This window comes from Lepidochelys kempii, chromosome 10 (genome assembly GCF_965140265.1).
Source record: "Lepidochelys kempii isolate rLepKem1 chromosome 10, rLepKem1.hap2, whole genome shotgun sequence".
In the NCBI taxonomy this organism is placed as follows: Eukaryota; Metazoa; Chordata; order Testudines; family Cheloniidae; genus Lepidochelys; species Lepidochelys kempii.
The window spans coordinates 84,895,494-84,917,689 of record NC_133265.1 but is presented as its reverse complement, the minus strand read 5'-3'; the positions used below and the strand labels follow the sequence as shown (position 1 = coordinate 84,917,689).

The 22,196-nt window shown below is 61.2% G+C and overlaps 2 protein-coding genes across 7 annotated transcripts; one reads left to right on the top strand and one right to left on the bottom strand.

Annotated features, from left to right (window-relative positions):
* Nucleotides 1-1,162: 1,162 nt before the first annotated feature.
* ELL3 (elongation factor for RNA polymerase II 3) lies at nt 1,163-20,907 on the bottom strand. 3 transcript variants are annotated; one of them, XM_073304616.1, is made up of 14 exons: nt 19,437-20,907; nt 17,089-17,365; nt 15,083-15,240; nt 10,805-10,846; nt 8,895-9,022; nt 6,742-6,905; nt 5,839-6,083; nt 5,635-5,759; nt 5,190-5,280; nt 3,863-4,133; nt 3,285-3,342; nt 2,645-2,816; nt 2,531-2,575; nt 1,163-2,455 (listed from the first exon to the last, which is right to left on the bottom strand). In XM_073304616.1, exons 3-14 carry the CDS (start codon nt 15,152-15,154, stop codon nt 2,348-2,350), a joined length of 1,521 nt encoding a protein of 506 aa, XP_073160717.1. In that variant the 5' UTR covers nt 15,155-15,240; nt 17,089-17,365; nt 19,437-20,907; the 3' UTR covers nt 1,163-2,347. The 3 variants fall into 3 exon arrangements, with proteins under 3 accessions (XP_073160717.1, XP_073160718.1, XP_073160716.1); XM_073304617.1 differs by lacking the exon at nt 17,089-17,365; XM_073304615.1 differs by lacking the exons at nt 15,083-15,240; nt 17,089-17,365; nt 19,437-20,907 and adding an exon at nt 11,283-11,543.
* Nucleotides 12,044-20,959, top strand: LOC140895183 (peptidyl-prolyl cis-trans isomerase FKBP8-like). Of its 4 annotated transcripts, none has more exons than XM_073304618.1 (8): nt 12,044-12,861; nt 13,877-14,046; nt 16,507-16,595; nt 16,880-17,097; nt 17,337-17,509; nt 18,170-18,247; nt 18,724-18,837; nt 20,410-20,959. In XM_073304618.1, exons 1-8 carry the CDS (start codon nt 12,534-12,536, stop codon nt 20,494-20,496), a joined length of 1,257 nt encoding a protein of 418 aa, XP_073160719.1. In that variant the 5' UTR covers nt 12,044-12,533; the 3' UTR covers nt 20,497-20,959. The 4 variants fall into 4 exon arrangements, with proteins under 4 accessions (XP_073160719.1, XP_073160720.1, XP_073160721.1 ...); XM_073304619.1 differs by having other exon boundaries at nt 20,347-20,503; XM_073304620.1 differs by lacking the exon at nt 18,724-18,837.
* The last annotated feature ends 1,237 nt before the right edge of the window (nt 20,960-22,196 follow it).

Genomic DNA, 22,196 nt, shown 5'->3' with positions numbered 1-22,196 from the left:
GCTACTGCTATGCTTCTGTGGGAACTTGGCCTAGAATGGGGCCTGTGGGTAGGACTGCATGCTGCTTAGGGGCAGGAGGTGCAGAGGAGTCCTTTCATCCCTTTGAGTATAGAACACAAGCTCTGTGGCAGGGCACAGCTGCCATCATGAATGCCCCAGATGGCAGTGGTGAAGTGGCAAGAAGCCTGCCTGAGGTCCAGGCCTGGTCTGCTAGAGCCCAGGGCTGCAGGTGACCTGGTAGCTGTGGGCTGCTCCTGGTGTTCCTGCAGCTATCTCCAGGGCTTGAGTCTGGGCTTTGCGTGGGAGCAGCTCAAGCTGTGCCAAACATTAAGTGGGTTTCACTTGGTGCTGGGCCTGGCAGGCACAGCAGCTCTCCCTGGCAAGTAGCCAGAGGTGTGGCAATGGTGTGAGCAAACCCTGCTGTGCCACAAGAGGCTAGGACCAGCCATGAAAGCATCCCCCAGCCAGATAGAAGGGCAGGGCACTTTGCTTGGTGCTCAGCTCCCTTGAGGGCAGGCCAGAGCTGAGATTGCAGCTGAGCCAGCCTCTAGGTGCCTCTTACTTCTCAGACAAGGGCCTCTTTAAGACACAGCTCTGCTGGCCACAAGGCTCCTAACCCTGCTGCTAAGGAGCTAGCCTTTGACTGTAGCCTGCTGTCCTGTCTCCTGCTGGCTGGCTGCTCCAAGCCTACATCCCTTCCAAGGTTTTGTGCACAGGTGTTTGAACTACCATGAACAGATGGCCTTCTGTATTTACCTTGGTGCAGGTAGGAGCCACTGTGCTGGGCAGCAGGAATGAGAGATGAGTGGTTTCCTAGTCCTGGAGGCAGAGAACTGCAGGGGAGGATTGGTAAATCTGAGTACTGCTGTGTTCTGGCTCTGCACTCAAACCACTCCAGCAGGGCTTCTCCTCCCCTGTAACTTGTGTTTTACAAAACACCATGGCTGGGTCTCTACACCTTTATTACTAGGGCACGCTCTAGGTACAGTAGCTTGCACGATAGCATTTACAAGGTCTCCCCACCTCCCACACTGGCTTTGCCTAGCTTGAGCAAACAGGAGCATTAATATGAATGCTCTACTGGTCAGGTGGGTAACAGCTGTTCATGTCAGCCATGAATAGCTGTTACCCACCTAGCCAGTAGAGTGTTCATATTAATGCTCCTGTTTGCTCAAGCTAGGCCCATCCTGCAGCTAACGCACCCTGGGCCTATCCCTGGCAGCAGGGCACTCTGGCTGAGTGGCTTTATTATTACAGAGAGCACCCAGGAACCCTCAGCACAGCCCCAGGGTGCTGTGCACACACTTCCTTGGACAAGGCAGCAGAGCCTGTGCGTGAGGGCTCCATCCCCTCCACTGAGGCCGGCTGGTAATTAAGGCAAAGGGTTTCGTCACTTGCAGCCAGGCCCTGACACATCAGTTTCTCCTGCTGGGTTGGGGCAGGCTAGTTACTTTGAAAGCAGGAGGAGCTGAGGCAGGTGCTGGGAGAGGGCTGAAGGGCACAACCACACGTGCCTCCATATTGTACAATGAACTGTTTAACCCAGGGCCATAAACCAGAACCAAGGCAGAACTTCCAGGGCCTTCACCCCTCCTGCATTCATAAGCAATCATTACCATCTCTCCCGCCCCCACACCTTGCAGTTCCATGTAGCAAGGTCAGCAGGTTCCCAGGGTAGTTCTGATGGCAGCAGGGAGAGAGTTGAAATACACCAACAATGGGGTGCACAGCCAAGGAATGTGAGGCACTTCCCTGTCCCCTCAACTCCTGTTACAGAACACTGCTCAAGCAGGTGTCAGTAATCAAACCCCAGCCCAGACTCAGCCCCAGGGGCATGGTGCCCTTAGCTCTAAGCCCCTGGGGGAGGAAGCCAGTGACGGAAGGTGGCAGGTCCCACTTGATAGCAAAAGCCTACTTCTCCAGCAGGCAGCGTAGGCTGGGCAATGCATGGAGCTGGCTGTTACAAGCCTGAAGCCAGGGAGCCTGCCCTGACCCAGCAGCCTTCCCTCCCCAGCAGAGCTCTATGGTACAGGCTGCCCCTAACCTGGAGCTGCACCACTAGGCCCGGGTGCCCCTTGGGAGCTGGGACCAGCGGGACAGCAGCTCACAGGGGACAATTCACTGAGACCATCACCCACTCTCTGTACTTTGTGGCAGCCCCATGCTCTGTCCTGTGAACCCCTCCCTCACCCCACCCCAGATCAGTCAAATGGCTGCATTGGACACTAGGCTGGGGGACTGCAACTACTACTGCAGGAGAGTTCACTAACCCCCACCCCTTGCTCCCCTGCAAAGGGAAAGGAGAACGGGCAGCGCTTCCTGCAGGCTCAGAGCACCGCAGCCTCCCCTAGGTAGCCCCTGTCTTCTCAAACTCTAGGATGAGGCCCTTGATGTGGGACAGCTTTTGGTGAAGATACTCGCAGCGGTTCTTCTCCTTCCTGTAGCTGGGGTAGGTCTGCAAGAGGAAGAGAGCACCCACATCAGCTCCTGCCAGGGAGCATCAGCCCCAGCCCCCCACTGCCAGCCTCACCTGCTTGAACCTCCGGTATTCCTGTAAGATTCTGTCTTCCACTGCCTGCAAACCAAGAGAGCTGACTCAGCACTCGGCCTAGGCGCGCTGCCCTGCCGCCCAGCCCAGCCTCACCTTATGCTGCTGCGTCCCCCGTGGCAGCATTTTGATTTTAGCTCCCAGCTGGATGAATGTCCTGCTCACATGCCCAATCCTGGTGTGGAGGCGCCGGTACTCTGCGTAATCCGCACTGAATGCCTCCACGTAGGCGTGATGCTGCTCCACGGAGCAGATGGCTCTGTATTTCCTAGCACAACCGGGAGAAACTACTGACTAGTCCCTCCATCAGGCCAGGTGAGCTGAGCAGCAGGGGCTCTGTATGAGGAGCACATGCCAGAATGCTGCTTTGTAGGAGCAACTCCATCTCTCTGACCCGCACCACTGCAGCTTCTCTGTGCATGAGGAAGAGAAAAGGCGGGCACTGCCCAGAAGCAGATGGAGCTGTCACACCACTGCCCACACGGTAGCTCCATAGCCTAAGGGAGTGGGGCCTGGTCTGCTTCTTGTCCAGCTTTGAGATTCCATTTACAACTTGGACTTTCAGGCTGGGAAGCTGCAGTTCAGCCTGGCTCCACGCCCCAGCCCTCTCCCCTCTACTCAGACTGTGGGAGCTGGGACAGGGACCCCCTCATGGTACCTGCAGAGTGGCTAGCCTGTCACACAGGTGAGGAGGAGCAATGTGCCTGGCAAGGACTGCCCGCCCAGCCATGCTTACCGGCAGTAATCTGGGAGCTCAGCGAAGGAGGCTGGGAGGCTTGCCTGGGAGCCGCTGTCTGGGGAGGAAGCAAAAGAATTTGGGTAGAAACTCTTCAAAGTAATTTCCCCTCCACCCCCAGCCTCTGTCCCTCAATTCCTTGGGGTTATAGAACCACCGACAAGCCCAGCAGGAGCTGCCTGAAAAGTCATGAGCTCCAGACACCTGCGCTGCCCCCAGCAGAGCCCCTCAGCCATGCTGGTGTGTGGAAGGGACGGGATGGTGCCCTGATGTCGCGCAGCCCAGAGGTGCTCCGGGAGGTTATCGGGTGGCATGTGAGCAGTAGGTGCGGCTCTGCCCAGCACTGCTGTGACTTGCCCCAGGGAAGCAGATGTGAGCCTCACTTTGGACTCACCCCAAGTCCTTTTTCATCCCCCCCGGGCTTCTGGCTGCTCTTCCCTAGTCTCGCTGCCTGGGGGCCGTGCAGCCCTATGTGGCAGACAGCTCTGGCTAGGGGCACTCCGGCTGACAAGGTGGGTCAGAGCCTGGCAGGCAGCAGGACATCCCCGAGGTGAGCTGGGAGCAGTGCAGCCCCTCACCTTGCAGGGCAGAAAGGTGCTGCTCCAGGCGCAGAGCTCCCTCTTCCCAGTCATCGCCTCCCTCCCCCTCGCTCGGCTCCTCCTCTGAGCTCTGCAGCTCCGCACTGGGCCTGGGAAGCTGGCATGGCTGCTGCTGGCTCTGGGTTCTCTGATGCTCCAGGACAGGCTCCTGCAGTCTGCGGTGGGATCCCAGAGAGCTGGGGGGGTGCTCTGGGGCACAGGGTTTCTTCAGCCCTTGTGGGTCCGAGGCATCCAGCAGTGCCAGCCGCTTCTGAAAGACAAACCCACCCAGCTGTGGGGGCTGCCCTGGATTCACCCCCCAGGCTGGAGTCCTTGTTGCAGGAAACAGGTGAGCAAGGAGGGATCCACCCCTTTCATCATGGCCCACGGGGCTACCCCTCCCCACATTCAGTGCTCTCACTCCCCGCTCTGGAGGGCAGAGCTGATGTTCTAGGCCAGCCAGGCACAGGTGCTGGAACTAGGATGCTGGGAGGCTGCTACACCCCCTGGCTTGCAGTGGTTCCATCCCACGGTTTCCATCCCACAGGGTTACCGTTTCGTTCAATGGCTCTCAGCAACCCACAGTACAAATGGTTCCAGCCCCCTGCAGCTGCTGCCCGCCAGGACTCCAGCCCCCCAGCTGGAGCCTAGAGCCTCCCCCCCAACCCACCCAAGGCCAGAGACTTGGTGCTATGGCTAGTGACACCGGGCAGTAGCCATGGCTCAGCAGCAAGGGCCAGGCCCAGCACACAGCTGGGACCAGACCCCTCCCAGCCCAGGAAAGACTCAGCCCAAGGCAGAGCCTCAAGGAGCTGCCCAGCCAGTGGCCTGGGCACAGTCATTCCCATGACTCTACAGCTCCTTCCCTGCTGCAGCTGGGACCTCGGGGAATTGTGCTGCGCTGTTAAGCAGTAGGGTGGTGGGTGGAAGCTGCCCAGGGGTGGCCGGACAGCTGCAGTGGCCCTGAACAAGGGGGAACAAGTGTCCGGCCTGCCCAGGGTTAGTGGAGGAGGATGCTGGGGCTCTGGATTTTGCAGGGAGTTGATCTTGCCCCAAGGCGGATGGGGGGCACAGTGGCTTCAAGAAGTGGCACCAACATATCTGCAAATCAGCTCAGTTCTCGTAATCAGGACATCTGCAATTTCTGCAAATAAAGCCATGCATATTCAAATATGCAAATCAGGATATTAAGTCATCCTGATGATCTCCAGATTTCTGGACGTTTAGCCTTAGCAGGTTCTCAGCTCTTGTTCTCCTGCCCTTGCCTGGTTCTGGTCCCTGCGCCGGGCCATCCATTTGCCTAAGGCTTCATATCACCAATACTTACCACACCCAAGGGCCTTTTGCTGGCACCTTGGCAAGACGGGCACTCCAGAGGCACCAAGAAGGGCCTGGCCACGGCTCCGTGGGCCTGTTTCCTGCAGCGGAAGAGAGAAGAGATCTGGGGCAGCTACCATGGGCCAAGGCTGAGTATCACCCAAGAACAGGAGAGGAGATGCCCTGTCAGCACCTAGGCCTTGGCCATGGGGCCAGGCAGGCTGCGGTCAGGGCCTTGGCATTGGGATGGCATTGAGCTCACGGGAGGGGAACCAGGTGTGAACCCACCATCTGGCTGTGAAGCGTTCTGTGCCCAAAGCCAACTATACACACAGGCGTGCTCTGCAACCCTCCCTGCTCTGAAACATCTGGCCCCCTCCCACAGACAGCCGGGACTTCTGCATTAACCCTGGGGGCACCAGGGCAGCTCTCTGCCCCTTGCCCCAGGGCTGCACCTGCGCAGGAGCTGCCTGACTTCCTGCCGCTCCTCAGCCGTGTAGCCCAGCCAGTCCTCCTGCACCTGCCCAAAGAGCTCCTCCTTCAGCCTGTAGCTGCTCTCCCGGGGGTTCAGCTGCCCCACCTGCGTGGATGAGAGCAGCAGAATCAGCGAGAGCTCAGGGGGCAGGAGACGCCGCACTGCCCCCTTGACCCGCACTCACCTCCTCCAGCATGGGCAGCAGCTGGGCCTTGTCCTTCAGGCTGATCTGCACCCTGTCCAGCCGCTCCAGGAGCTCATGTTTGCAGTGGGGCCGCAGGGCCAGAAGCTGCACTAGGCATTTCACAAGAACACTGCGATCTGTCCCCATGGGGCTGCATTTCCTGCTCTCTGGAGCAGGGCTCCCAGCGGGGCACTTCCCCAATGGGGTGCTCATGCCCAGCTTCTTCGGGATGGTAACACATTTACCTGCAGAGGAATCAATGCACAAATGGCTGCTAATAAAGAACTAACCCCTCCAGATGTGCCCCTAAGGCCTCTCATCCCGGATCTCACAGCTAGCACCAGACTCTTCTCTGCCCGCCCACAGCTGGCCCCCCTTGGCGCAAGAGCCTTCTCCTCTGCAGCCCCTGGGTCCCTCCACTTCATTGTGAGTCTGGGCTAAATCCTGCCAAGCTGCGGTCTGGCACTTCTGCTGCAGCTCAGGGGGACTGAGTAGGGGTCGTGGAGGTGAGACGGCACCCAGAGAGAGCAGCTGGGCTCACCCAGTAGCTGTTGCAACCCCAGCTCAGCGCCCAGCTGCTTCCTGAACCCAGCCTTGCCAGCCCCGCCCAGCAGGCCCAGGGCAGCCAGCAGGGTGCAGGCCGAGTCCCAGGGCCCCGCACCTTGGGCACAGAACAGCTGTGCGCGGTGTGGGACAGAGAGAGTTGGCCATGGGAGCCCAGCTCTGCCCACTCTCCCATGCATGGCACGGAGCCAGCTGCCAGCACTCCCACAGGCCACACGCTGCCCTGTGCCCATGCGCAGAGCGGGAGGGGCTGCTCTGCTCTCTCAGTGCTTCCTCCTGCTTCCCAAGGTCAGCCCCACTCCTGAGCCACGCCCTCACCCAGGCAGGATCCTGCCTTACCATGGCCTGGGGCTGCTGGCTTGATCTCGATAGCAGCTCTGCTCCACGCCTCCTTCTCCGCCTGGGACACACGCTCCCGTGTCAGCTGGTACGAGTCCTCGGAGGCACAGATGGTGATTTTCTCCTGGATGCTGCCCACGCAGTCCAGCTGGTTCTGACCCAGCCTAAGAGCACAGAAGCCTGTGTCACTGGCCTGGCCCCTGCTCTCTGCTAGCCACACCCTGAGAACATGCCTAGGAGAGGGAGCCTAGACACACCCTCAGACCAGGGGCACTGGCTACCACACGGCAGGGGCAGGGGTCAGAGCCAGTGGTATGCCCTTGTCTTGTCTCATCCCCAGTCCTTGCCCAACACGGCCACTCCCCAGGGCAGCCTCCTGCTGTGGTGGAGCGGAGATTTTCTGTCCCATTGTGTGTGACTAGTTTGCCTGCCGCGGGTTCCCCTATATGCTGCACTGCTAACGAGGCCCGGAGGCAGGCTTTGGCGCAGGTGTGAATGGCACTGGGCTGGCACCTCATCAATCGAGTCCATGACGACAACAGCAAATCCAGTCACCAGGACTTCGATACCTAGCGGCTAGGGACCATGGATGGCTCCACCTCTCTGCTGGAAGCCAAGTCGAGTTTGCCCAGCTGGAGAACAAACAACTGGGACTGGGGGGTGGAGGTGGAAGTGAAGTGTGGGAAGCAGTCAGGGCTCACCTGACCTGGGACAAAGAGGGGTCAGAGGGACAGGGCTTTAGGCTTCACGCTGACCAGGATGGACTGTGCTGTAACTGTCTGTTTTCTGTGCTACCGAAGACCTCCCTATGCTGTGTGCCAGCCGACTATAAACCAACTTTCTCAGCACTGTGTGAGTGCCCCTGCAGATGCTGGTGGGGCTGCATTGCTCCCTAAGATAGTACAAGTCTCCCTCAGGGGTCTGCCTCAGTGGGACTCGCTGACCAGAGCTCATGGTGGGAAGCAGAGTGGCAAACAGGCCAGAGATGCAGTCTAAGGAGGCGGCGACACTGCGTGGCTTACCCTGGAGGAAGAGTGAGACCCCTCGGGGGTCTGAATCACTGAACAGCCCTCCCAGAGATTGTTCCAAAGCTGGGGTCACAGCACCAGTTTGGTGGGCGTGTGACTCCTACACACTCTGGAATGGAAGCGCCTTCTCTGCAGACGCCCCACCGGGGAGTCAGCAGGGATGTGGGGCTGCCCCTCCCACAGGCCAGTAGGTCTCAGAGCCCTGCTGCCTCCCTCCCTCCCTCCCCGCCTCTCTGGCAGGCTCCGGTTGGTGAGGATGGCAGGCCCTCTCCACCTTAGGGGCACTGGGCTGGCTCGTGGCTCTGAAGTGGGACCAGTGACTCCTCCCTGACCCTGAACAAACAGCAACCGCCCCCAGAGCAGGGCAGCGCCCCCTCCCCTCTCCCCCCCCTCCCCGCAAGTTAGCAGGGGTCAGTGGGAAGAGTTAGGGGATCGGGCTGCTCTGAGACTGCGGCAGCTCTCACCAAGCAACTCACGCAGCCTGCTCCTGCCATGCTGAGGCAATTCCCAGCCACCTCCCGCCCTGCTGAACAGCCGGAGAGCATCAGTCACCCCTTCACTCGGCACTGCCCTCTGCTCAGGAGCAGCTGCAATGCCTGTGTGGGGACAGCAGCCCCGACCTGGTCACTGCTACCCCCCTCCGCTGTCCGGAAGGAGACGGTCCTCGGGGGCGGGGAGGGGAGGAGAAAGGCTACACAGGCAGGGAGCTCCTGGCACACAGTGCCCCAGTGGATCTGGGGAGAGCAGGGGCTGCAGCACCATACAGAACTGTCACTGGACAGCACGGCCAGGCAGGTGCATCTGCAAAGAGCCAGCTCCCTCCCTGACACCAGAGCACACAGCCCCTTCCCCACCACTTGTGCCCCATCTCCAGCCTCACACACCACCCCTCTCAGAGCTGCCTTGGACTCAGGTGCTGGCCATGCCCCTACTCAGCCAGGTCAGGTTCCCGCAAGCCCTTGGCCCTGCCCCCAGCCACAAGCTGGGCAGAGGCCAGGAATCTGGTTACCTGCCTAGAGCTTCAGGTCAGGAAAAAAGCTTCCAGTTCCAGGAAGTCTGCAGGACAGGGCCTCTGGGGCACAGACCGGCCCCAGGCTGGGCGCTGGGCACTGCCCACTCACTCACCTGGAGACGTACTGCCGGATGCAGTCGAAGCTGGCCTGCGGCTTGTCCTTGCTGTAGCGGGACAGGTAGAAGGTGAAGAGGCGAGCTCCTTCCCCAGGGCTGCCCAGGGCACAGGGGATCTTGATATACTATCCAGAAGAGAGGGAGTGCATGGGACCATTTCCAGCACAGTGGTGCACTGCATTGTCCTTGTTCCTCTACATCATCCTCCTGCCCCACATCCCCATCCCTGCCTGGGGCTTGGCAGCTCTCTGCGGGCTCAGCTGCACACGCTCCAGGCTCTCCCAGGGAGGGGGACTGGGGGCTCCCCAGACCCCATGTTTACAGACGAAGGACCCCAGCAGCACTGCCCTCTAATTGTCTGGTTCAGGATCCCCCCAGGAGGCTACAGCCTGCTTTTAGCAGCAGCTCTCCAGGGGGCAGATCACCAGCAGAGGTTTAACCCTTACCATGCTGGACCATTTCCAGATTTGGGGAAGCCAATGGGAGACTTGAAATGGCTTTACTCCCAGCAGTGGGGTACATAGCCAGGGTGCTGGGGCTGGGTCTCTGAGTGGAAGAACAGAAGAGGGATTAGCAGAAGGGAGGGCTGGCGTCCTGGGCAGGGGACTGTTGGCCAAGCCAGGGGCTCTGTGCCCCAGCTCAGGTGGGGGGTGTACATGGGGCAGGCACCCCCAGACACACCCTGGGGGGGCTCTGCCCCAGCTCAGGTGGGGGGTGTACATGGGGCAGGCACCCCCAGACACACTGGCCCCAGCTCAGGCAGGGGGGTACATGGGGGGAGCCAGCGCTTTACCTCTTCTCATTCCAGCTGCCTCTGCTGAGCTCGCAGCCCAGCACCTGCCCCCCCGGCCCCCCTGTGAGGGAACTTTAATGTGTTTGCAAGCAAAGGCCAGAGGGACCCTTATCTGAGCTTCAGGCAGCAGCTCCCCGCAGGAATCCCCTGCAGAGCTAGTTAGCAAGTGGCGCAGCTGAGGTGCTGCAGCAGCCTGGAGCCAAAGGGGAGGGAGGCAAATCCCCGACCCCAGAGCCCCCAGAAAACAGCAGAGAAGAGACTCGGCCAGGCCCAGCACAGGGCGGGGCCCTGAGCTGCCAAGGAAGGCTGCGGCTGGCAAGAGCTCAATCACTCCACCCCCACCCCAGGGCTGCCGAGAGCCAGTCAGGCCTGGACAGGCCATGGCACCCCCCAGGCAGTGTTGTGGGCCCCTCCCCTGGCTACAGATCAAAAGGGCCCCTCTCCCCCCCAGCCTAGCTGCTCCCCAGCCTCTGAGGGGCCCCACGGTCCGTTGAGCAGCCCCAGCCCCACAGTCCTGGAAGGAGGCTCACAGGGGATGGAGGTGGGGAAACCCCATGGGTCCCATCGACAGCTTCTGCTGCCGGGGCTAGAGACCAACCCCGCTCGCAGTGCCAAGGCCGTGTCCAGCTTTAGCTGTCCCAAGCAACAGAGCTCCCACCTGCCTAGGATGAGCGCTCAGCCCAGGTCCCCCCAGCTGCACCCTGCCCCTCCCCCAGAGCAGGGCTTGGCTGGGCTCCCCCTTGCTGCTGAACTGCCCCATCGTCTCTCCTTCAGCACAGCTCAGCCCCCAGCCCCTGCCCCAGCGGGAGGCAAGGAAGCAGAGCAAGGAGGAACAAGCGCTGCCCTCACCCAAGCCCAGCCCAAGGGGTTGTGAGGGCAGCGCTGCTCCAAGGTCACTGCCCAGGGCGCTGGGCTGCGGGTCTGGGGACAGGCCCAGAACAGGCTGGGGCTAGCGGACCCAGACTGGAAAGCGGAGCGGAGACAGGGCTGTGGAAAGCCAGCGGGGGCTGGGCTGGCAGCCCTCTCACACTCACTCCGTGTTCGGGGAGCCCAGCGGCCCCCCTCAACCCCCCCAGTGAGTCTCACGCTCCCCAGGGAGCCCCGCCCCACTCACCCCCTGGCTCCCTTGGAAGGCGATGACAGGCCGGGCTGAGCCCTGCAAAGGGAACAAGAGGGACAATTAGCGGCTGCACCTGTCTAGACCCCTCCACATCCAACAGCCCTGCCCCGGGGAGCACGGAGCCGGGCCCTGCATCGCACCGCCCGGGGCTGCCCTGGCCGGGCGGCAGCAACAGGGAACCCACCAGGCCCCTCAGAGGCTGGTCTGGGGTCACCGACCCGCCTGCAGGAGCGGACCCCACCTCCAGCCTGCTGCCACCCCGGTCGGGGAGGGGTGGCTGGGGCGGGGGCGCTGACCCGGTCCCGCGGCGCGGGGGGGGGAGGGGGAGGGGGCGGGGGCGCTGACCCGGTCCCGCGGCGCGGGGGGGGGGCAGAGTACACAGGGGGGGCGCTGAACTGGCCCGGGGTGAGATGGGGGCCGCTGACCCGGACCCGGACCCGGCCCAGGTGAGGGGGCGCCGATCCACCCTCACCTGCAGCCGCTGACAGTCCCGCAGCGCCCGCAGCGCCGGGTCGGTGAGTTTCAGGTGCAGGAGGCTGAGGCAGGGCCCGCGGGAGCCGCCCCGGTACCGGAGCCGCCCGGACAGCTCCGCTCGCGGCCACGGCATGGCTGGGAGTGGGGCCGGGCTGGGCTGCGGCACCCCCCGACGCCCGGCGGGCCGAGGGGCGGAGTCTGGTCTGGCCTGGGCGGAGCTGGGGCAGGGCTGGGGCGGTGCGGGAGCGGGCCGGGAGGAGTGGGGCTGGGGCGGTAGGAGCGGAGCGGGGCGGGAGCGGGGCTGGGGCGGGGCGGGAGCGGGCCGGGAGGAGTGGGGCTGGGGCGGTAGGAGCGGGGCGGGAGCGGGGCTGGGGCGGGACGGGCGGGGTGGGAGCGGGCGAGGAGGAGCGGGGCGGGGCGGGGCGGGGCTGGGGAGGGACGGGATGGGATGGGGCGGTGCGGGAGCGGGCCGGGAGGAGTGGGGCTGGGGCTGGGGCGGGGCGGGAGCGGGCCAGGAGGAGCGGGGCGGTGCGGGAGCGGGCCGGGAGGAGTGGGGCTGGAGCGGGGCGGGAGGGACGGGGTGGGGCGGTGCGGGAGCGGCCCGGGAGGAGTGGGGCTGGGGCGGGATGGGGCGGGAGGAGCGGGGCTGGGGCAGGACGGGTGGGGTGGAGCGGAGCGGGGCGGGGCTGGGGAGCGGGCCGGGAGGAGCGGGGCTGGAGCGGGCCGGGAGGAGCGGTGCGGGGCTGGGGCGGGAGGGACGTGTCCGAGCGGGGCGGGCCTGGAGCGGGGTAGCCGCCCTCCGGGGCTATTTTTGCGGCAGCCTGAGCAAATCCCCTAAGCGCATTAGCCGCGCCCCCGCGCTGCGCGGTCCCGGCCCGGGGGCTGGGCTGCCCCCCCGCGCCCCTTTCATTGACGGCTGGGCCTGAGGGGCCGGGATCGGGACCCGGACACAGCCTCCGTGTCCGCAGGAGCCAGCCGAGCCCTCCCGGCAGGCGGGAGCCGGGCCCGGGCCCCCCGCGGCCGGGCTGAGCGGGCAGCGCCCCGGATTGAGGGCAGCGCAGCCGGGCCCGAGGCTGCAGGGGGCTTAGGCTAATCCGCCCGGCGAACGCAGGGATGGCATTAGAGCCGGGGCAGGGCGTCGCTGCCCGGACTCCCCGCCGCCGCCTCTCCGGCTCGGCAGAGCCCCTGGGCAGCTGGGCTGCGAGTCTGCCGCGTGGCCGGCCTGGGGCGTGCGGAGGGGCCCGCGGGAATGATCGGACCGCAGCCGAGCGCGCAGCCCCAGGGCCCCTCTCCCGGGGCCAAAGCCCTGGAGCCTCTGGAGGTGGCGGAGGAGGGAGGAGGGGCGAGCCAGCGGGCCAAGCAGCCCGCATCAGCTGGGCCAGCAGCGGCCCTGGAGCTGGAGGGGAGCCCTTGTCTGGGGAGGGTGGTCAGGTTCCTCTTGCCTCACACTGCAATTGAGGCCCCCCTGCCCCAGGAGGAGGAGCAGCAATTCTACCGGGGGCTGGAGCGGCTGCTGGGGCCAAAGCAAGGCTGCTTCCGGCAGCTGTTCGCCGCCACCGGCTGGGCAGATGTCACAGGTGAGTCAGCAAGACTGGGGGGAGGGAAGGCAGGAAGGGGTGACCGGAAAACAAGACCCCAGAGCCACTTCTGGGGAAGCTCCCATCTGCCCCCCACCCTCGCCACTGCACCCCCCAGTCTCTTGAGAGCAAGGCAGAGAGTTGACGGACTCCCGGAGCACCCACACTGGCGTTGTCAGTGCCACATTTCGCTTGGCTGCCCCCCGACTGGCACTGGATTGCAGTGCATCATGGGGGCATGGCCCTGCTAGATGGTGGGTCTCTGGCCTGCCAGCTGGGCCTGGCACAGTGCCATTCGGCTGGCCAGTCCGGGGCAACATGGCATGGGCGAGCCCCCAGCATGGCATCTGCTGGGTGCACAGACACCCAGTGTTGAGCATGGGGCATTTTCAGCCCCTTCACAGCTGCTGGGCAGCGGGGGTGTGGCCCGAACTCCAGCAGCTGAGCTTCAGGGGCCCTGGGCTGGTTTCCAGGCCACAACACTGCTGCCAAAGAAACATGCATTTAAAACCGTGTGGGCCGGAGGGTCGGGCATGGGGCTGGGCCTCGGGAGAGCTGGGTTCTAGTCCTGGCTAAGCCACTGAGCTGCTGGGTGCCCTTGGGCAAGTCGCTTCCCCTCTCCTGGCCTGTCTCTCCTCACAGCCTGGCTCTGTCTGGAGTAAAGAGCCTGTGGGCAGGGCCCATCTCTCCCGCTGCCTGTGCAGCGCCTGGCCCTGTGGGGCACCAATCTCGATGCTACTGTAATACACATAATAAAGCACAACTGCCCTGAGGGAAGTGCAGTCATCTCCTTGAGGTCCCCCCATGCTGCAAAGCCAGGAGCAGAAACACTAAAACAAGGGGTCTAATATGAAGGAACCCCCTAAGGGGAGGGGGAGGCGGAGCGAGAGCGAGGAGTGCCCCTGGCTGGAGAGGGAAGAACGGGTCCCTCTCTGCCCAGGTGAGTCCCACAGGTCCTGGGGCAGGGGCTCCTGCTCCCTGGGCTGATTCCCCTCTCCCTGTTTGCTTCCCCCAGAGGACAGATTCCTGAGGAAGTTGCTGGTGAGAGAAGGCCAAGGAGAGGCCGGCAGGCCCCAGCCAGGCCAGGAGGTGACTGTGAAGCTGCTGGGGGTTCTGGAGGATGGTAGCCTGGTGGAGAAGGACCCGATGCTGACTTTCACCCTGGAGCAGGGGGACGTCATACAGGTCTGGTCTCCTCCTGCACCCTAAGGACAGAGTCACCATCAAGGCTGGATGGTTTGGTGCCCCTGCAGGTTGGCATTTGCCAGCTTTGAAATGCCCGACTCCAGCCACAGGCATCAGTGGCCATGTTCTAATCTCCTCTTGCTGTTGCAAAGACATCAGCTGTGTGAAACCTACACAACACACGTGTGCGCCTCCTGCTGGCTTTGCAAGGCAGTAACAAAACCTCTTCCAGGCTGTGCTGGGGCATAAACAGGGAGGCAAATGAAATCCTGGTGTCAATTCCCAGCTCCTGGGTTCAGCCCAGGGGAAGGGCTGACTGGCTGGAAAGCTGCCCAGGGGGCCAGTCCAGCCAACGAGAATCACAGATCAACAGGGTAACAAGGGACCATCTGCAAGAGTCATCCAGTTGAACCCACTGCCAAGTGCAGGATTTGTTACGTCTAAAATCATTCCTGGGCCCTTCCAGTCCCTGAGCTCAGCACGACCACAGGCGTGTAACTCAGACATTTATGGTGCATGCCTAAGTGTCATCTGAAGTAGCAGCCAACTGCAGGCTCTAGAATTCTATTAAAACACCCACACGTGCACACATCTGCAATGGGTCCCAGTCAGTATTCACCTATATTCAGTTCCTGGAGAACCTGGGAAGGGGGGAGTGAGACGGCTGTGGGGTTGCACGGGATCCAGCCTCACACAGTGGCTTGCAGGCCCCACCAAGGCCCTGTTTTTCTGATCACTTGCTAAAAGCTGACTGTGCAGGGATCAAAATGGAGCCAGTCCCTGCCCCACACAGATGCAAGATGTACTGGGATGACTGTCCCTCGGTCACCTTCCACAGAAGTACAAGGGGGTGGTTTCCCTTGGCTTCTTAGATGAAAGACCCTTGACTAAGCAGCTTTTTCACTTATATTCAGTTCCTAGAGACTCCAACCCCGTTAGCTGAAGGACCTGTCTTTCTCAGCTTGCAGAGTGCTATGCCCTTGTGTCTGGCCAGTGATGGATGCCAAGATGGCTTCTTTTCTCTCTCCAAACTCACTGTTTTGTCCCGAGATTCAGACGACCCCAGGCTGGTCTTCCCTGCTGTGTACTTCCCATCCCATTGAGCCATATATAACTGGGGCTTCCGTTGGTTTTGGTCACACCTTGTTTGATGTCATTGGGAGACAGGCTGTTTTCCCTTTGTTCGGTCACAGACTATAAAGCAGAATATCAGTGAGTGTCCACAGTTCCTCAAACAGTGTTAGTAGAGATACCAAAGATGGTAATCACCAGTGTGTCATCAGCTTTCATACTCGATACACGTGTATAACACAATCCACTGATTCAACTACTTAAGCCCTGGCTGTAAACCACTGACATGCATTCTCAGATGTCAGGCTGGTTCCTCCCTGGCCCGCTGGTGATAGTTGACTTCTTACCACCCCCCTAGTAGCCAGACGGCTCTGTTTACCTTTGATTGTACATGCACGTTCATCCTCCCTGCCTGACGCCAAGGCTGGTCAGCCAAGCAAATACCTTGCAGTGTCTAGGTCAGACTGGGCCTGTGCATGGCTGAGAACATAAGTCTCGCACATACGTAACTGTTCATACATCCCCCAGACAGACATCACACGAGAATATTAATGAGCAGTAAGTTATTCGTTTCCCAGTGATAGCTCACATGCCACCTTTGGGGATCTATCATGACAAACATGTGAGGTGTAGTGACAAGATTTGCTGCCAGACCCACCCAGGGGTCTCTGGCTTACACCCTGCTTGCACACCTATCCTGCGGCATTGCTGCTCCCACCCCTCACCCTGCTTGTGGCTCAGCCAACACCTCGAAAACTGTGAGGACAGGTACAGAAAAAGATTCTTGTCAAGAAGCCCCTCTGGGTCCGGCTAGAATCAACACTCCTGGGGCAAGGTTGGGGCAGGGGGAAGTAGTTGAGATTTCCCATCCCATCCTGACCCCAGGGTTCCTCAGAGGAGAGACACTCCCAGTTTCACATCTCCTCTGCCCAGAGCGAGACCCCAGGTCAGGGGGAAGAGAACCACAACCACCCCAAGCCCTGCTATTGATGCAAGGTCCAGCAATTCAGCGGCAATTCAGAACCTGATCTGACCCCTCTCTACCACACCCCCTCACTGTTCCACCCCATATCTGCAGCAGGAAGGGAACAGATGCCACAAAAATGGGGCCCTGTGGGGCAGATTCCTCCCCTGACTTTGGCATTCAGCAGCGACAGGGAGAGGAGTAGAGACCCTACTCCCACTCCCTAGAGAACTCCCAGCACCAGGAGCCAGCCACCTCCCTCCAATGCCAGGGGGCAGATGGTGGAACTCAGCATAGGCACTGCTGAGCTCCAACTTCTCTGCAGCATGCCATGTCAAACATGCTGGGCCAAGGGGAGCCTCCATGCAGTGCAGTGGGTGCAAGTCTTGGGGCAGGAATAAACCACTTTGTCCCCCTCTCGACAGGCCCTGGAGCTCGGTGTCCAGTCCATGCAGCTAGGAGAGGTGTCTTTCCTTCTCACCAGCTTCCAGTATGCATACGGTCACCTGGGCAGGTAGGCTGGACTTGATCCTTTCCCTGCTCTAGGCTTAGAGCACCGAGGTGCTGCCCACCTCTCACTGTTCCTTTGGCAAAAGGAACAGAGTAATCCCAGCCCTGGTTGCCTGAAGGGGTCCTCTCGTCCTGGCCCAGCTGTCCCTAGTAAAATCACAGCTACCTGCACTGTTCGTGATTCTGTGGTTCCAGAAGCCAACGGGCTCTGCACCCTGACTCCCAGAGTGCAGGAGGCCAGGGACGGGAGTACTGGGGAAAGGCAAAAATCTCACTTCCTCCCTCCAGGGACCCTGATATCCCATCGGATGCCTCATTACTGTATGAGGTGACCCTGCTACAGATCCGGGACAGCCCTGATCTGGGGCTCCTGTCACCCTCCACGCGAATCAGCCTCAGCAAGCAGAAGAGGAAGCGAGGGAACTTCCATTTTGAGCGGGAGGAGTACCAGTGGGCTATGCAATCCTACCAGCTGGCCCTGGGCATCCTGGACTCACCTGGTGCAGGTAAAATAAGAGGCCACCTGGGCTCAGGGCACATGAGTTGAGTGGAGGGGAGTCTCGGGGCTTCACCCTAAGAGGATCTGGGTTTAGCAGGGAGAGAGTCAGAGATAAGAGGCTGGCACAGGACTGGGGTTGCACATTCTCCTCTCCCTAGCAGCTCTGAGTGAGCTGCAGAGCGCTCGTCTAGCTCGTCTAGCTCGTCCAGCTGGCTTTGACCACCTTGTTGTTGGGCTCATTCCCAGTCCCTCCAAGCCCCGAGGAGGAAGAGGAGCTGAAAGAGCATCAAGTGAAATGTCTTAATAACTGTGCAGCTGCCCAGTTGAAGCTGCAGCTGTTTGAGGAGGTGTTGGCATCATGCAGTACAGTACTGCACATCGACCCCGACAACGTGAAGGCTCTCTACAGGAAAGGAAAGGTACAGCCCAGCACTCGCACCAAGGGAACCCAGGAGACTGGGGCATGGCCTGGGAGACGAGGGAAAAGGCTGGTAGGAGATGGAGGGGAGGGAGAAGACTAGAAGCATTGGATCTGCAGGTTCCAGGAAGAGATCTCACCAGTCAGGCCCTCTTTCTCCAACTTCTCGGAGTCTGGGTTGGAGACCCTTACACCAGTGGTTCTCAAACTTTTGTACTGGTGACCCCTTTCACAAAGCAAGCCTCTGAATGTGACCCACCTTATGAATTAAAAACACTTTTTTATGTTTAACACTGTTATAAATGCAGGAGGCGATGCAGGCCTTGGCGGTGGAGGCTGACCGCTCACGACTGACTGAGGGGTCACAAACCCCTGCCTTACACCAAAGGGACTGTATGAGAAAGCAAGGTCAGAGTTAGAGAGAAGGGGACAGGGGGAGAATAGGCAGCAGGAGAGAAGGAAAACAAGCAAAGAGGAAAGTACTAGGAGTTAGTAACCAAATAGCTTTTCCTCTGGGTGTATCTGAAGCTCTCTCCATGTCCCTACACTCCTGCTCTCTCTCTGTGAGCCCTTCCCCCTTATCACTGTGTCCCATCCCCCACAGCTCTATGCCTCCTGATCTGTCTCCCTTCTTTTCTTTACTGTCTCCTCCCTCTCGCAGCTGCTGTCAGAAAGAGGAGAGGACCAGGAAGCCATGAAAATCCTAAAGAGAGCCCTGCAGCTTGAGCCCACCACGAAGGTAAAGAGCAGAGCAAGGGCCCCCCTCCAGGGGCTAGTTCCTGAATTATCCACTCGCACTGGAGCGGGTGGGTAGCGAGGCGCCGTCCCTCCTGGCTCCAAGGGGAGGCTTACCTTGCACAGTAGGCAAGCAGCACATTTACAGGGGTGGCCAATATCCTGCTTATTTCACGCAAAGATCCCAAAGTGCTTTAGCCAGGCACTCAGTGTTGTTCCCCCCATGTTACAGGCCCAGGGGGCAGTGACCTACCCAAGGTCATACGGGTCTCTGGCAGAACAGGAAATAGAGGCCAGGAGCCCTGACTAACCAGGAGTGAACTCAAGTAGACTTCCTACTGAAGCTGCTGCCATATAAAAGGGTGGGGAGGCAGGAGGAATGACAGTCGCAGGACAGAAGAACTCTCTTCATGCTCCAGAAGGAAGCAGGTGGAGTGCTCCAGGGTTAATGACCTGCTGTCCTCTCTTGGTCTCTTCCAGGCAATTCATGCTGAGCTCTCAAAGCTAGTGAAGCGTCAGAAAGGGCAGGCGGAATGCCCTGCCCCCACAGACGTGGGCGACCTGGTGCAGCCGGCAGCGTGCCAGAGCAGATGGGTACATTGGCTTGGCCCGGCCCAACCGGGACACTGGTGCTGCTCCGGAACCAGAACTCTGCCTCCCCATTACTGTCCCTGGTCGCAGTTATGCCTGTGTCTGCGTCCAAAGCCTGATCACCTAGGGCCCTGCCTTGTTAACCTGGACCTGCCCAACCTGCCTGCCTAGCTGGAACTCCTGGCCCAAGGCCCTGAGTTTTATCAAAGAGGGATTCATTCCCAGCTGGAAGGCTCAGGTAGAGGCTATGTCACCTCTTCGTGGGTGAAGACACTTCTCCTGTTGCCCACGAACAGGAGAGCATGGTCTACACACGGGGCCGTCTGCTGGTTTAGTGTATGTGAGCAGAAAGCTGGCGGGTGGATGCTAGCACTGCGGAAAGGAGCCGTGAGGCTCTTATAGTTCCCCATGTTCTCCCAGGGGCTGATGCTGATGGTGCAGAACCCAGGTCCTCATTGTTAGGGGACTGGGAGGGAGGTGGTGTCTGATCAGGCGGCAAGAGGCCAGGGCCTGGGTAGAGGAACCCAGGACGTCCCTGCTCTACCAGGTTCCAACTCAGGGCACATCAAATGATAGTTTAAAAATGTGTGGCGTACACCTACTCCCTGGGCCACTTCCTCTCCTGGCTTCGGTTCCTCTGCTGGTGCCATCTTACGTCCTCCCTGGAGTCCTCTCAGGTCCCCGCTGGAGAGTTTTCCTCTCTCCATCGTGGCTCAGCAATGCCATCCTCTGCGGTGGCTTGGCAGCAGGGCCTGGGCCCGGCCACCCGGGCCCCAGCAGCTTCTCAGCAGGAGCCTGCAACACACAACTGCCCCCCAGAATGAGCTGAGCTGTCCCCTTTGAGCTCAGCCTTCACCGAAAGCATACCCAGCAGGGGCCGCTGGGCAGAACTTTCTGGGCCCAGGGCTGCTCCTTACCCCTTCCCTCACCAGTGTGGGGCTTGCACATCCCATCACACCCATTCACAAGGTCCCTGCCTAGCTAGGGCCCATGCAGAGATACTCCCAGCCCCATCTGGCATTGTGCAGGGATGGGCTGGAAGGCTGCAGAGGCTCCATTTGGGCATGAGAAGAACTGCCCCTAACCCAGTAATGAAACCCAGAAACTAAGGCAGGAACAAGCAGCCTGGCTGCCAGTCGGGTTAGGGGGAGAGGGGCGAGGGAGATGAATCAGAGCATTCCTTGGCCCACCCCTGTCATCTCAAAGCTCTTGACACACAATAACAACCTTAGCTGCACCCTCTCCCCACAAGGCAGGTCAGCATCACTGTCCCTGAATCACAAGTAGCAAGACCACAGGCCAGTCAGATGACCTGTGGAGTCAGAAATGGAAAGAGAACCTCCATCTCTTAGGTACAGGGGCTGCGTTCTCCTCCCAAGGCAACGGGCTTGGTGACCCCTGCCCATGGCCAGCCTGCACACGGCGTGGCCCCGGGCTGCCTTGTGGGGATCTCGCAGTGCAGGTGGCTGTTGTGAAGCTCATTCGCTCCATCTCTCTCTTCTCCTCTTGCAGATGGACCCCAATGACCCACTGCCGTTTAAGGACACTAGCTGAGTTGCCTCCTGTCTTTTCCAGGTCACCCCCTGGAAGCTGCTTTTTGGTGCTGTGGCTGTGGCTCTGGGCAGCATGGTGACCTCCATCTTCCTGACAACACGGAGCTGAGACTAGCCAAGGACACCAGAGATGCAGGGGGTTTACAGCCCCTCCACCGGCAAAGGGGGGGGCCAGGGAGGTATGATCCTGTTGGCTCCTCCTGTGCGAGCCCTGGGTTGTCCAGCACAGAACGCAGACCATGTTCTCAGTGAAGCCAGGGTCACCAGCTGACAGGACTTAGCAGTGACCTTTGTGTCTTTGAAAATAAACGTGGCTGTTGTTTAGCCAGAGCCCTGCAGCCAGGCCTGATCTCAGCGCGGGGGATTGGGGTGTGCAGAGGGCTCACGGGACCTGCTCTCCGGCTGCTGCCTTGCTGACAGGCCCCAGACACTGGGCAGCACAGAGCTGGGAAGGAATGGGCCCTTCCAGCTGAGGGAGTGAATACTGAACCCCAGCCCTGAGTGCCTGGACCTCATCCCTGCCCCCAACAGAGCACCCCCACAGAGCGCCTGGACCTCACCCCCAACACCGCACCCCCTCAGAGCTCCTGGATCTCACTCCCCCCCAACACAGCACCCTCCCCAGAGCACCTAGATATCACTCCCCCCAACACAGCACCCTCCTCAGAGTTCCTGGACCACACCTCCCCAACACAGCACCCCCCCCAAACACGTGGACTTCACCCCCCCAACACAGTCCCCCTCCCCAAGCACCTGGACCTCACCCCCCCGCCACAGCACCCCCCCTCAGAGCGTCTGGACCTCACCCCCCCCAACACAGCACCCCCCCTCAGAGCGCCTGGACCTCACCCCCCCGCCACAGCACCCCCCCTCAGAGCGCCTGGACCTCACCCCCCCAACACAGCACCCCCCCCTCAGAGCGTCTGGACCTCACTCCCCCCAACACAGCACCCCCCCCTCAGAGCGCCTGGATCTCACCCCCCCCCAACACAGCACCCTCCTCAGAGTTCCTGGACCACACCTCCCCAACACAGCACCCCCCCCAAACACGTGGACTTCACCCCCCCCAACACAGTCCCCCTCCCCAAGCACCTGGACCTCACCCCCCCACCACAGCACCCCCCCTCAGAGCGTCTGGACCTCACCCCCCCAACACAGCACCCCCCCTCAGAGCGTCTGGACCTCACTCCCCCCCCAACACAGCACCCCCCCCTCAGAGCGCCTGGATCTCACCCCCCCCAACACAGCACCCCCCCCTCAGAGCGTCTGGACCTCACTCCCCCCCCAACACAGCACCCCCCCCTCAGAGCGCCTGGATCTCACCCCCCCAACACAGCACCCCCCCTCAGAGCGTCTGGATCTCACCCCCCCTCAGAGCACCTGGACCTCACCCCCCCCAACACAGCACCCCCCCCCTCAGAGCGCCTGGATCTCACCCCCCCAACACAGCACACCCCCCCCTCAGAGCGCCTGGATCTCACCCCCCCAACACAGCACCCCCCCTCAGAGCGTCTGGATCTCACCCCCCCTCAGAGCACCTGGACCTCACCCCCCCCAACACAGCACCCCCCCCCCTCAGAGCGCCTGGATCTCACCCCCCCAACACAGCACCCCCCCCCTCAGAGCGCCTGGACCTCACCCCCCCGCCACAGCACCCCCCTCAGAGCGCCTGGATCTCACCCCCCCAACACAGCACCCCCCCCTCAGAGCGCCTGGATCTCACCCCCCCCCAACACAGCACCCCCCCTCAGAGCGCCTGGACCTCACCCCCCCGCCACAGCACCCCCCCTCAGAGCGCCTGGACCTCAC

What these genes read in the sequence shown, in the direction of transcription:
- ELL3 (XM_073304615.1), bottom strand. Translation starts at nt 11,417, where the DNA reads ATGCCGTGGCCGCGAGCGGAGCTGTCCGGGCGGCTCCGGTACCGGGGC. An exon ending in GCACCTTTCTGCCCTGCAAG is followed by an intron (nt 3,343 to 3,862) that starts GTGAGGGGCTGC and finishes CTTCCTCCCCAG; the next exon opens with ACAGCGGCTCCCAGGCAAGC. An exon ending in AATACCGGAGGTTCAAGCAG is followed by an intron (nt 2,456 to 2,530) that starts GTGAGGCTGGCA and finishes TTCCTCTTGCAG; the next exon opens with ACCTACCCCAGCTACAGGAA.
- LOC140895183 (XM_073304618.1), top strand. Translation starts at nt 12,534, where the DNA reads ATGATCGGACCGCAGCCGAGCGCGCAGCCCCAGGGCCCCTCTCCCGGG. An exon ending in AGCAGGGGGACGTCATACAG is followed by an intron (nt 14,047 to 16,506) that starts GTCTGGTCTCCT and finishes CCCTCTCGACAG; the next exon opens with GCCCTGGAGCTCGGTGTCCA. An exon ending in AGCTTGAGCCCACCACGAAG is followed by an intron (nt 18,248 to 18,723) that starts GTAAAGAGCAGA and finishes GGTCTCTTCCAG; the next exon opens with GCAATTCATGCTGAGCTCTC.